This window comes from Hemiscyllium ocellatum, chromosome 19 (genome assembly GCF_020745735.1).
Source record: "Hemiscyllium ocellatum isolate sHemOce1 chromosome 19, sHemOce1.pat.X.cur, whole genome shotgun sequence".
In the NCBI taxonomy this organism is placed as follows: Eukaryota; Metazoa; Chordata; class Chondrichthyes; order Orectolobiformes; family Hemiscylliidae; genus Hemiscyllium; species Hemiscyllium ocellatum.
The window spans coordinates 35,475,820-35,489,860 of record NC_083419.1 but is presented as its reverse complement, the minus strand read 5'-3'; the positions used below and the strand labels follow the sequence as shown (position 1 = coordinate 35,489,860).

General features: G+C 41.3%; 1 protein-coding gene across 1 annotated transcript in view; it reads right to left on the bottom strand.

Moving 5' to 3' along the window:
* dock4 (dedicator of cytokinesis 4) overlaps positions 1–14,041 on the bottom strand; it is a 458,861-nt gene that overhangs the window by 56,779 nt on the left and 388,041 nt on the right. The window contains exons 40-42 of the mRNA XM_060839361.1: positions 5,483–5,649; positions 3,590–3,676; positions 3,201–3,377 (exon numbers count right to left, since the gene is read on the bottom strand). Coding sequence (XP_060695344.1) covers positions 3,201–3,377; positions 3,590–3,676; positions 5,483–5,649 — 431 coding nt within the window. The remainder of the gene's footprint in view (positions 1–3,200; positions 3,378–3,589; positions 3,677–5,482; positions 5,650–14,041) is intronic.

The window sequence follows — 14,041 nt, the reverse complement described above, 5'->3', positions numbered from 1 at the left end:
AAGATGGTCACAAGACATGAAAAAGAAAACTTGAAAAATACACTCTTACACAGAGAGGAGTGAGAATGAGGAACATTCTAAGACAGGGAATGGTTGAGGCACATAATAATTCTATATTCAAGGGGAAGCCAGATAAGCAAACGAGGGAAAAGTGAATGGCGGGTGCTGTGAAGAAACAGATGAAGGAGGATGACAGAAAGCTCAGTTGGACTTACTGTGTGTATTTGAGCTTTTAACATGTGCATTTTTTAAAGCTTGGCTCTCCTTTGCTTAGGAGATTATGGGGTTAGACTCATAGGACACAGCATTCTGGTACTGCCAGCATAATAGAAAGGAATGGTTTGGAAATACTTTCTCATGAAATTTGTTGTCAATCTCAGTGATGATCACTTTTAATATTCTGATCTCTCATCGTGTCCAATATTTGTCTTGTCAGAGGTTTTTGCTCAGCGTGATGAGAGTTTGCAATATATTATTACTGTTTTGCAAACTTGTATTCTAAACTGGAGGTAAATACGTTTTTAGTGTTAGCTCTATAAAGGTGATGTCCTTTCAAACATAAAGGGTCAGAAAGTAATCTTTAACAGCGAGTTCAAAACAATGTTTCAACAAAGCACAAAATGACCAGACAAGATGCCTGGGATGTGATAAGTGCCTGAAGTAGTCACAAAGCTCAGCTTTAGCAGACCTACAAAAAGAGACAGTGGAGGTCACAAACAGGTTCAGTTCAGAAGAAGAAAAGATCAATATTAGCAGAAGAATGGCAGTCTCAAGGCAATCAGAGGTGGAAGGAGGGTTTAATCTGTTTTAGCAGACCACATAGATAGGGCTGGAAATAGCTTTGAACTTTCCTTAGAGTTCATTGATAAATGGTGAATGAGTTAGCCTGTCCATGTGTCTCTGGGAGAGATGTAAAGAAGCGCATCTGGTAAATATGCACTAACTCCCCAAAATGAAATACTTATAGCCTCATCAGTTGAGTAAGAAATTTTAAACCGAGTGATATTTTGCAGGGGTCAAGTGCTGTGAAGGATATTGGTGTAAATAAGATCTTACAAAATTGTATTGCGCAATATAGCTTTGTTTTCTTTTGCTCTATGTAATAATCTTACATTTTTTTCCAAAAAATACATTTGCAGCCTCATGTGACTATGTTCAGTGAATAACCACTGTGGTAAATAACTTGCAAAAAAACCTTATGCTCCATCAAGCCAGGCTTCACTCTGAAATCGGGTTTGTACAGCATTACCATCAGCTGAAATCTGAACTTTTATAAATGAGTTCAGGGATACAAGTTCGTTCTGGCTGTTTTTAATGTTTGAATTGATGGGGTGGCTGGAGCAAAAAAAAGTGAGTAATATATTTATAAACTAGCCAATGGAACATTTCTCAATGACCGAGGCAGCACATGAATATTTTTAAATCATGCTAAATATTTCCCTCAATCATTTTGGTCTCTCATCCAAACCCCAGCCCCATCCTTACATTCCTCGTAGTTCAGTGTTCCTCAACCATTGGGGCAGGCTGTACTGGTGAGATCCCAAGAACTGACATGTTGGTCAATGAAATACAATCACAGGCTTCTCACTGGTGACTAAACCATTTTCTCATTTTGTATTCACAATTTAGCATAAAACCTATTCTCAGCAAAATGATTGCAATAATTAATGTCCTTAAGAATTTCCAATAATCATTAATATAATACTAAAATGTACGTAAACACTTATTGGGAAAAGCATACATTTAACAGTCCATCTTCCTTAGTTACACCAGTACCATTCCCCACCATTTCCTCCATTACATTGATGACTGTATTTGGCACCACCTCATGCTCTCATGAGGAGATCGAACAGCTCATCGACTTCACCAACACCTTCCACCTGAACCTGAAGTGACCATTTTGGACACCTCCTTCCCCTTTCTGGACCTCTCCATCTCCATGTCCAGCAATCATCTATTTCAAACCCACAGACTCTCACAGCTACCTTTACTACACCTCTTCCTGTATCCCCTCCTGTAAAAACACAATCCCTTAGTCCCAATTTCTCTACCTCCACCATATGTGCTCCTAGGATGAGCAAATCCACTCCTCAGACGAGCAAATCCACACCAGGATTTAACACGTCCTCCAATTTCAAGGACCACAGTTTCCCTTTCCACAATATCCTCCAGCGCATCTCCTCTACTTCCTACACATCTGCAGCAAAGATAGAAGTCCCTTGTTCTCACCTTCTACCCCATGAATTTCCAGATACAGCGCATTATCCTCTGTAATTTCCACCAACTATAGTCAGACCTGCCACCAATGAAATGTTTCCTCCCCATCCCTATATGTGTTTTGCAGAGACCATTTCATCGCAACCCCCTTGTTAGGCTCGTGCTCCCCACCAACCCACTCTCCATCTTCCCTTGCCGCTGCAAGAGCTATAAAACATGTGCCCACCATTCCCCCCTCACCTACATCCGAGGCCCCAAAGGGTCACATCCACCTGCACATCCACCCACCTCATAGTTGCCCTCGTTGTGGTCTCCTCTATATCAGGGAGACATGACGCCAACTCGCAGAATGGTTCAGGGAACTTCTCTGGGGTATATGCACCAACCAACCCCACTGCCCTCTGGCTGACCACTTCAACTCCCCCTCCTACTCACTCCCCCCAAGAATATGCAAGTCCTAGGCCTCCTCCACTGCTAAATCCAAGCCACCCACCAACTGAAGGAAGAACGCCTCAGGACCCTACAACCACAGGGCATCAACATCGACTTCACTAGATTCCAAATCTCCCCCCCGCCCACCACATCCCAGATCTAACCCTCCTACTCTCGCTTGACCTGTCCCACCTGTCCATCTTCCTTCCCATCTGTCCACTCCACCCTCCCCACCAACCTATCATTAATTACTCCCCACATGCATCCACCTATCGCCTTCCCACATAACTTCCCCACCCCCCCCACCAGCTCCACCCCTCTACTTATCTCAGCCCCCTGCCCTCTCCACATTCCTGATGAAGGGCTTATGCCCGAAACATCCACTCTCTTGCTCCTCTGATGCTACTTGACTTGCTGTGCTTTTCCAGTGCCACCACTTTTGGAAAAAAAGTGGTGTTTTGTTTTTATCAAAGTAGGGTCAGGGTTTTTTTTGACAAAATGTTTGGTGGCACCTAAGATGCAAATGATTGACAACTACTACTCTAGCTTACCTCTTGGTATCTGGCAAGTCCTCCATTAACGGCTGCATCAATGACTCCATTGAGACACATGGTCAGGGGATTGATATTCTGCATCTGTCTTGACTGACACTGAGTGATTAGGGTTCGCAGTTGTTGGTTCTTGTTCTCCAGCACCTCAATTGCATTTTCGAGTGGACTCATTTCAACCTAGAAACAGACTTCTGATGAATTTCAGGCTTTTTTCTCAAAGATACACAAAGTATCATATCTGGGGAACCGTCTAATAGCATATGTTTCTCTTATTTGTTGTTTTTAATTAAAAATGCTGTAGCCTAAACTTAGTTTAAAAAAAAGACATCTGTCATTTTGCAGCACTTTTTACATTTTTGTGAAATTTACAACTGAATGCTTGAACTCACCACTTCCCGTCTATCCACTTCAAACCAGCGGGAAATACCTGGTAAACTCTGAACCAATGTCAAAGTAGTTCGTTCAACCCACAGACTCTGACAAAAATAATGAGAGAGAGGGAAATAATTAAGTGTTCTGAAATCAATGTTAAAACCCACTCTGTATGCATTAATTAAGACTTCTTGATGTCAAGAACATTTTTTTAATGTCTCAGTCTTAGCATTTTCACACCGAATTAACAGAAGACTATAATGAAGCAATTAAGTCCCAAATTCAAACTCAAGGGCAAATTTTGGGAGCAGAAAGGAGGGTCAAACTGGCTTCCCGATTTGCATTGTATGGGATTTAGTAATGATTTTTTCTGAATTGTCCAATTAAGGACAACAGGCAGGCTCTCCATACAAATAATGACACCGAGGGGGTCTCTGTAATTCAAGGATCAATGGCGACAGCATATAGCTGAGGCTACAGCATTCAGCCATTTCAGGTAAGTGAGAGAGTTGTTATTTGTTCATAACTTGTGACCATCACTGGCTATGTTAGCATTTATTGCCCACACCAATTTTCCAGAAAGCAGTTTTCTCAACATTGCTGTGGGTCTGGAATCATAATAGGCCAGACCAGATAAGGAGGGCAGATTTCTATCCGTTGAGGACATTAGGGTGCATTTCTCAGAAATGTTTAAACCCTTAAAATTAAATAAAATGTCAAAATTGCTATTGTGGAAGTGGGACCTATTCACAGGGGCATCTGTGTGTGAAGAAGCACTCGCAGTATGACTTGGTTGGTTTATGGCAATTGATCTTACCAGGTCATTTACTCCCCTTGATTGGTGTCCCACTACATATGGGGAGGTAGCTCTTCAGGCCTTGACCATGCCTTGAAATTGGCCAGGGAACAGGATGGTGCCAGCAAACTAGCATGAATTTTCACATCTGTTTGCTTCCTTACTAATGCAACAAGGAGGATGAAAACTTGCCCCTCGAACTTGCAACATTTAAGAGACATTTGGATGGGTATATGAATAGGAAGGGTTTGGAGGGATATGGGCGAGATGCTGGCAGGTGGGACTAGATTGGGTTGGGATATCTGGTCAGCATGGATGGGTTGGACCGAAGGGTCTGTTTCCATGCTATACATCTCCAAGACTATGACTCCATGACTAACTAAATGGTAGGTGGCCATTATTCAAAATCACCAATTCTTATCAGCATCAAAAACAAAGCTGATCATTGCAGGTGCTGGTGATCTGAAAGAAATGCACAACGTCTGGAGAAACTCAAGTTTGACAGCATTTGGGAACAGAAAAAAATAGACTTGATGCTTCAAGTCTAATGGCTCCTCTTCTTCAGAATAGCAGTTCTCAACAATAGCTGATGCACCCAGACCTGCTCAGTTTCTCCAGCACTGCATCTTACTTCTCATCAAGATCAAGGTCGACTCAAACATAAATTCAAAGTTTGTGAGAAGATTTGTAGCTCGGGTTCTCGTTGTTGTGGTTCTGTTCGCCGAGCTGGGAATTTGTGTTGCAGACGTTTCGTCCTCCGTCTAGGTGACACTACTATTATAGGACAAGCCAAACAGAGAATAGCCAGGGAATTCCGAGAGGCATGGCACTCATCCACAGATTCTATCAACAAACACATTGACCTGGACCCAATATACCAGCCACTGCAGCGGACAGCTGGAACTGACAACGGGAAGCGGCAGAGACAAACCACGATAAATGCCGGAGGAAACATCACAGAAGCGCTTCACAGGAGGCTCCCAAGCACTGAGGATGTCACCAAGACAGGGGACGAAACATCTGCAACACAAATTCCCAACTTGGCGAACAGAACCACATCAAATATAAATATTCAAATTTCCATTTGTGGTATTCACATGAGAAAAATGCATACCTTGAACTCGTTTTCTTTGTCCTTGATTCCTTTGTGAAATGGTCTATCATATCTGAACCTCCAGATATTGTTGACTCTATAAAAACTCTTAATATGGTCAGGTATAGCTTCTTTCTGCAGTATCTCATGATTATCAGGAATAGGAATTACTGCATAAATCTGCAGATCTGTGTATTAACAGTTAAGAAAATGTCCAGATGCCTAATAGTTAATTAAAATGCAGGATATGAAATATTATTAAAAATAATTAAAAGCAAGATGGCTATCAAAATCTAGATAATTTAAATTCAGAAACCAAACATACTACTGAAAACTAGAACAGGAAATGCTGTACATATACAGCTTTTCAAAGACACAACAGATAAGGGCTACATGTGTTTTCGTTTTTGCAGTTAAAATGATGATCCAACAGTTATTAAACATAAAATTTTACAGCAAGGCCTGAAAGAAGGGAGTTGACCAACTGTACTTTAAAAAGCTGTGATGAAGTACTTAATTACAAGATAAAGATCAACAAGATATGTTATATGTTAATTGCCGCAGAGACAAGGGAATGTACAAATAGCATGGGCTGATTCTAACTCTACTCAAAATTGTCAAAAATATTAACAGTTATTGTCATGCTCCAAAAAGATGAACATCCTGTCAGAAGTGATTAAACATTGACAGGTAGAGCAGAACACCTGGCCAACTGAATGGTGGCACTGGCACAAACTAAACAACACAGTGCCCCAAAGTGAGCATAAACCTTGGATAAAAGGAGCAAATATGTGATGTATAACCTTTTTAACATTGGAATCAAACTTCACATCCATTGTATAGTACATACAATTTTAATTGACATAGTAGACTTTTTAAGTTGTAAGTAAACTGCTATCTTATGAACATTTATATGCTTGTTGTCAATTTTGTGTCTCAGAGCTGTCGTAATATTAGTTTCCACAAATGCCACATGTTTTGTTACAATGCTTTGAAATGTCTACTCCGTGCTTGGAGCTCTTTGCTTCCTGCAGATTCTACAATTTGTTTACTATCCTTCAAGTCCACAGCCAGGACTAATTAATCCGGCACTTCGAGCAAGCGTAAACAAATTTACAATCAAAAACACAAAAACTACATTGTTCATGACTGTCATGCCGATAACTTTATCTTTGATTTCATAATGCAAGAAGATAATATGCTCAATCTAATTTCAATGACCAAAAAGCCTTCACTTCCGAAAGGAGGTTCAGTCATTTACTTTATCACTATCTATTTCTGAAATTAATAAACCTGCCTGTTTCTTTCTGCATTTGACAGAGTTAGATTCAATTAAGTCAGCAGTTATTTGCAGATTTCTCAACTTCCATTTATCAGAGGAGAAAGTGAGGTCTGCAGATGCTGGAGATCAGAGCTGAAAACGTGTTGCTGGTAAAGCGCAGCAGATCAGGCAGCATCCAAGGAACAGGAGATTCGACGTTTTGGCATGAGCCCTTCATCAGGATGAAGGACTTATGCCCGAAACGTTGAATTTCCTGTTCCTTGGATGCTGCCTGACCTGCTGCGCTTTACCAGTAACACATTTTCAGCAGCTTCCATTTATCGGAGTAATACTTCTTGATCTATGTGTAAAAATGAAGTATAGACTGATAAATACGAGAAAGCGAGGACTATAGATGCTAGAGATCAGAGTCGAGAATGTGGTGCTGGAAAAGCACAGCTGGTCAGGCAGCATCTGAGGAGAAGGAAAATTCCTGATGAAGGGCTTATGACTGGAATGTTGATTATCCTTACACTTTTCCACAATAAGCTCCATTTGTCACTTCTCAGCCCAGCTCTGCATTCCTGTTGCACCTTCCAAAGTGAATCACCTCATACTTGCTCGCATTAAACTCTATTTGCCACCCAGCTCTGCAGCTTATCTATGTCCCTCTGTAACCCACAACATCGTTCAGCCCTATCCACAACTCTGCCTACCTTAATGTCATCTGCAAATTTACTAATCCATCCTTCTACGCCCTCATCTAGGTCATTTATAAAAATGACAAATAGTAGTGGCCCCAAAACAGATCCTTGCGGCACACCTCTGCTAACTGAGTTCCAGGATGAACATTTCCCATCAACCACCACTGTCTTCTTTCAGCTAGCCAATTTCTGATCCAAACCACTAAATCACTTTCAATCCCACAGCACTGTATTTTGTGCAATAGCCTACCGTGTGGAACCTTATCAAATGCCTTAGTGAAGCCCAGATACACCACATCAACCATTTTACCTTCATCCACTTGTTTTGTCACCTTCTCGAAGAACTCAATAAGGTCAGTGTGGTACAACCTACTCTTCACAAAATCGTGTTGACTATCCCTAATCAAATTATTCCTTTCCAGATGATTATAAGTCCTATCCCTTATAACCTTTTTCAACACCTTACCCACAACCGAAGTAAGGCTCGCTGGCCTATAATTACCATGATTGTCTCAACTCCCCTTCTTAAAGAAGGGAACAACATTCTGGCACTACTCCTGTCGACAATGGCGATATAAAGATCAAAGCCAAAGGCTCTGCAATCTCCCAGAGAATCCGAGGATAAATCCCATCTGGCCCCAAGATTTTATCTTTTTTCAGATGTTCCAAAATAGCTAAAACCTCCACTTTGTCAACTACAATCATCTATTCTTATAGCCTGGATCTCCATATTCTCACTAAAATTGCCCTTTTCCAATATGAATACTAACAAGAGGTATTCATTAAGCACTTCCTCTATGTCCTTCGATTCCACACACAACTTTCCACTACTATCTTTGATTGGCCCTAATGCCTGCCTTGAAGAAGTTTTCCTCCTCTCTCTACAAGAATCTCAGGGAGTCCCTCTCCCACTGCAACTCCCAGGTCATTTCCTCTGCTCCATGATTTGTCCTACCTGCCTATCTTCTTTTGTACCTATCCCCTCCACCCTCCCCCCGCCCATCACCTTCATCCCCTCCCCCACTCATCTATTGTACGCTAAGCTACTTTCTCCCCACCCCCACCCTCCTCTAGCTTATCTCTCCACACTTCAGGCTCTCTGCCTTTATTTCTGATGAAGGGCTTTTGCCCGAAACGTCGATTTTACTGCTCCTCGGATGCTGCCTGAACTGCTGTGCTCTTCCAGCACCACTAATCCAAAATCTGGTTTCCAGCATCTGCAGTCATTGTTTTTACCTAATCTTAGTCTAGTCATTCTTTTATTCCTAATAGAAGGCCTTATGGTTTTCCTTGATTCGATTCACCAACTTCTCATGTCTCCTCCTCGCTCTTCTTAGCCCTCTCTTTAGATCTTTTCTGGCTAACATGTAACACTCAAGCCCCCTACCTGAGCCTTCACACATCATCTTCACATAAGCCTTCTTCTTCCTCTTGACAAGAGCTTCAACTTCTTCAGTAAACCTTGGCTCCTTCTCTCAACAACTACTTCCCTGTCTGATAGGTATATATTTAATCAAGGACCGGCAGTATCTGTCCCTTGAATGAGCTCACATTTCAACTGCATTCATCTACTCAACTGTGACCATTCATTGGAACACTGTAGCACGTAGACAAGTAGGGATGTGAGCAGGATGCTGTATTAAAATGACCCACAGGAGGCTGGAAGAACACAGCAAGCCAGACAGCATCAGGAAGGGAGAGAGGTCGACATTTCAGGTGTAACTCTTTTGTCTCTATGTTAAAATTGCCAGCTATGGGAAGGCCAGTATCCTGTTTACACATAGACTAGAGGTGTTCCGCAAAGCAGTCACCCAGTCTGCATTTAGTTTTTCCAACGTAGAGTAGGTCACATTGGGTGCAGTGAATACAAAACACAAGATTGGAGGAGGTACAGGTGAAATGTTGTTTCACCTGGAAAGATGAGTTTTGGCCCTTGGATCATGAACAGGGAGGAAGAGAAGGGGCAAGTGTTGCAACTTCTGTGGTTATAAGGGAAGGTGCCATAGAGAGGGGGTGTGCTGTCGGTAATTGTACGATGGCTGGGAGGAAACAATCCCCGCAAAATGCAGACAGGAGAGTGAGGGGAGGATGTGTTTGGTGGTGGTGTCCTGTTGTAGTTGTCCAAAATGGCTGAGAATTATTCTTTGAATGCGGAGGCTGGTGGGATGAAAATGGAGGACGGGGGGAGGGCTCGATTACACTGTTGAGAGTGATGGGAATGGGCAAGGGCAGAAGCATAGATGATAGGTCAGATGCAGTTGAGGGCCCTGTCAATCAGAGTGTTATGGAAGTAGTAAGCCACGTCAGTCATGCTGTTTTGGAAGGTGGCATCATCCGAACAGATGCAATGTAGGTGAAGGAACTGGGCGAATGGGATGGAGTCCTAGCAGGATGTGGTGAATGAACAGCTGTAGTGAAGGTAGCTATGGGAGTCAGTGGCTTTGTAGTGGATGACAGTGGACAGCTCATTCCCCGAAATGGAGACAGAGAGGTCAAGGAAAGGAAGAGAAGTGTTGAAAATGGACAATGTGAAATTTATAGACGGATGGAAATTGGAGGCAACATGAACTAAGTCTTCAAGGTCCTGGTGGGAGCAGGAAGCGGCACCAAACCAGTTGTTGGTGAATCTATAAAAGGATGCTGTGGGAGGGACCCAGTGTAGGACCGGAACAAGGATCATTCCACATATCCCGTAAACAGGCAGAGTATAACAAGGACCCATGCAGGTGCCCATAGCCACTCCTTTGACTTTGCAGAAGTGAGATGGATTAATAGAGAAATTGTTCAGTGCGAGAACAAGTTTAGCCAAGTAGACGAGAGTGGTGGTGGATGAGCATTGTTTAGGCCTCTGGTCGATCAAGAAGCTGAGAGCTCTCAGACTATCCTGTTGGGAATGGAGGTAAAGAGGGATTAGACATCCATGGTGAACAGGAGGCAGTTAGGGCCAGGGAACCGGAAATTGTCAATATGGTGGAAGATATCAGAGTAATCATAGATATAGGTGGGCGGGGTCTGGATAAGTGGAGAGAGGATGGAGTCAAGGTAGGAGGAAATTAGCTCCCTGACATTTGTTTCCTGAAATAGCACTTGCTTGCTCATTACAACCTGACAATGAAAACTGGCTGAGACAATTAAAAGTTAATTACATCAACTAAAAGTTATTGAATGGGTCTCTTTACCTAAAAAAAAAGGATGATGCAACAGTTTTGGACAACAAACACCTTACATTTTGATCCTTATAAGTCAGATTCCAAGATAACATTTTGGCAGAACTCTAAGAATAATATTGAAGGTTTTCTGAAATTCTCTTGTTTCCGAGAAGATTCTATTAGATAGAAAAATGATGTAACATTTTTATTCAAAAGGTGGGGAGATGGAGGGAAAATTAGCAAACTATGAGTCAGTAAATTTAACCTTTGTCATACAGAAAATGTTAGGACCTATGATCAAAGATCTATGGCATGCCAGTTAGTGGATTCAAGGCACTCAGTCAGAATCAACATGGTTTCGTGAAAGGAAAATCATGTTGAACCAATTTATTAGAGTTATTTGAGAAAGTACTGTGGATAAAGGGGAGCCAGTGGATGTACTCTACGTAGGTCTCCAGAAGGTGATGATAAGGTGCTGCTTCGAGGGTTTTTGTGGACGATAAAGTTTATGATGGTTGCACACTGGAAGAGATAAAAGATTGACTGGCCAGCAGGAAACAGTCGGCAAAAATAGATCATTCAATGCAATCAGTGATGTGCCATTGTGATCACTGCTGTGGCTCCAACTTATTACAATTTATATCAATGACTTGGATGAAAAAACTGCAGGAATTATTGCTATACTTACTGATGCTGCATACAGATGTACAAGAGTAATTTTGAAGAGTTTGTAAGAGTGTCAGAGGAACATAGGCAAGTTATGTGCATGGGGAAATATCTAACAAATGAAATGCAATTTTGGAAGGAAGAAATAAATGAAAGAATAAAACCTTAGGCAAAGGCATCTTCAAGCAAGCCAGGTTTGCAACAACACTTGATATTTCGTTAATACCTACTTTAAATCTTCATATCCATGTTTAGCTAAGAACTGCATGACATTTTGAATGTAATTTTCAGCAGTAATTATGGAACAAAATAATTTTTATAAACAAAAACAGAAATTGTTGAAGAAACTTAACTTAAACATAGAGGAAATTTGACTGGACTCAAAACGTTAACTCTGCTTTCTCTCCACAGATGCTGACTTTCACCAGCAATTTCTGTCTAGTTTCACATCTTCAGCATCTGGAATTCTTGGTTTTATATTAAACTACTCCTAATCTTGGTTAATACAAAAGCTTTTTTGTTTGAAAAGGGTCAAAAAAGATATATAAATTCACAGTTCATGGAACATTCTGAGGATATGCCTGAGAAGTTGTGAAATATGACTATGATTTTTTCATAGAACGTAAACCAATCTAAGGCAACATTTGGAAGGGCAAGGAAAATTGATGCAAGCCAAAAGAAAGATTGGTTTCAAGCAAATTACTGCAGATGCTGGAATCTGTATTCTAGTTCTGATGAAGAGTCATCTGGATGTGAACTATTAGCTTTCCTTCACGGATGCTGCCTGACCTGCTATGATTTCCAGCACTTTTTGTCTTCAGGAAGATTAGGTTCAGTAATTAAATGCCTCATTGAAGGAGAGTTTGCAGATGTTTAATGCGTGAAAACATGTTATCTAATTGGCGAGAGATTCGAGATACAGAGATATCTGGGTGTATTGTGCATGAATTGCAAACAGTTAACTTGCAGGCATTTAAAGTAATAAGGAAAACTAATAGAATGTTACAATTTATTATGTGGGGAATTGCAAAACTAGTACTGTGAACGGGCAAGATGCACAAAGGTTGGACAAAAACTTGTACATTTTGAGAAAAAAAACTATGAAATAAAAGAACAATCTTACATTTCCTTTTTTGGGGGACCAGGAGCCAGGGCCAGGCTGGACAAGATTTACTGTTCATCCTAAACTGCCTAGAGAGCAGTTAAGAGTCAATCACATCAGTGTGGTTCTGGAGTTCATGTCGGCCAGATCGGCTAAGTACTCTGGTCAGACCACATTTGGAATATTGTGCACAGTTTTGGGCCCCATATCTCAGGTAGGATGTACTGGCCCTGCAGCATGTTCAGAGGAGGTTCACTAGAAAGGTTCCAGGAATGAAAAGCTTAACATTATCAGGAATATTTGAGGACTCTGCATCAAAACTTGATGGAGTTTAGAAGTTTGGGGGAGGATCCAACTTAAATATACAAAATAGTGAATGGCCTGGTCAAAGTAGATGTTAGGAAGATGTTTCCAGTGGTGAGAGAGACAAGGACCCGAGGGCACAGCCTTAGAGACCTTTTAGAATGGAGATAAGGAGAAACTTCTTCAGCAGAGAGTGGTGAATCTATGGAATTCATTGCCACAGAAGACTGTAGAGGCCAGGTCATTGAGTGTATTTAAGATTAAGGTAGATAGGTTCTCGACTATCAAGGGGATCAAGGGTTACGGGGACAAAGCGGGCAATTGGATTGAGAAATATATCAACCATGATTGAATGGCAGAGCAGACCGATGGGCTGAATGGCCTAATTTCTGCTCCTATGTCTTTTGGTCTAACAGATCTCCTTCCAAAAACAACATTAGCAAACCAGAAACAAAAACAGAAATTAGGCTCAGCAGGTTTGGCAGCAACTGATGAGAGAAATCAGAGTGAATGTTTTGGGTTCAATGACCCTTCCTCAGAATAGATAGTAGCTAGGAAAAGGTGATACATATATGCTGAAGACAGAGGGAGAGGGGGGGAAAAAAAAAAGAGTGATTGGATAGGTGGAAATGGAGCCCAGAGAGAAAGAAAGGCAGATAAAGGTATGGTTGATAGTAAGTCAAGAGGAAGAAAAGCTGGTTATGTACTGGATGGATACATGGATAGGAAAGGTCCACAGGTGTATGAGCCAAATGCTGGCAAATGGGACTAGATTAATTTAGGAAATCTGGTCAGCATAGACGAGTTGGACCAAAGGGTTTCCTTAGTGTACAGTTCTATGTCTCCATGTAGGCCAGACCAGGTAAGTATGACAGATTTCGTTCTCAAAAAGACATTAGTAAACCAGTTTTTTTAAAAAAATCAATTGACAGTGGCCACATGGTTGCTATTAGGTTAAATGTTTAATTCCAGATCATTTAAATTTCACCCACTACCATGGTAGGATTCAAACCCATGCCCCAAGAGCATTGGCTTAGGGTTTTGGGTGACTAGTCCAATGACCTTGTCACTATGCCACTGTCTCACTTAAGATTTGAATAGGATACACTATTTGCATAATTGAAGGTTATAAAAAATAGCTAAAATGAAAATCTCTTTTTACTGCCCTGGAGTGAATTCTGTCAAAATTTCCTCCAATTTCATTTGGCACTTTGTGACTGAGCAAGCTATAAATATCCTGATGGCTTGTTTATTAATTGACATAATTCATGCATCCTTTGTCATCTTCAAGGTAAAATTGTGTTTGACCTTGTCTGAGGAACTCATGAAACTTTGGGGAACTTGACTGGACCCATTTAACCAGGTATCAGAGCTGCATGGTTTCTTCAAAAAGGA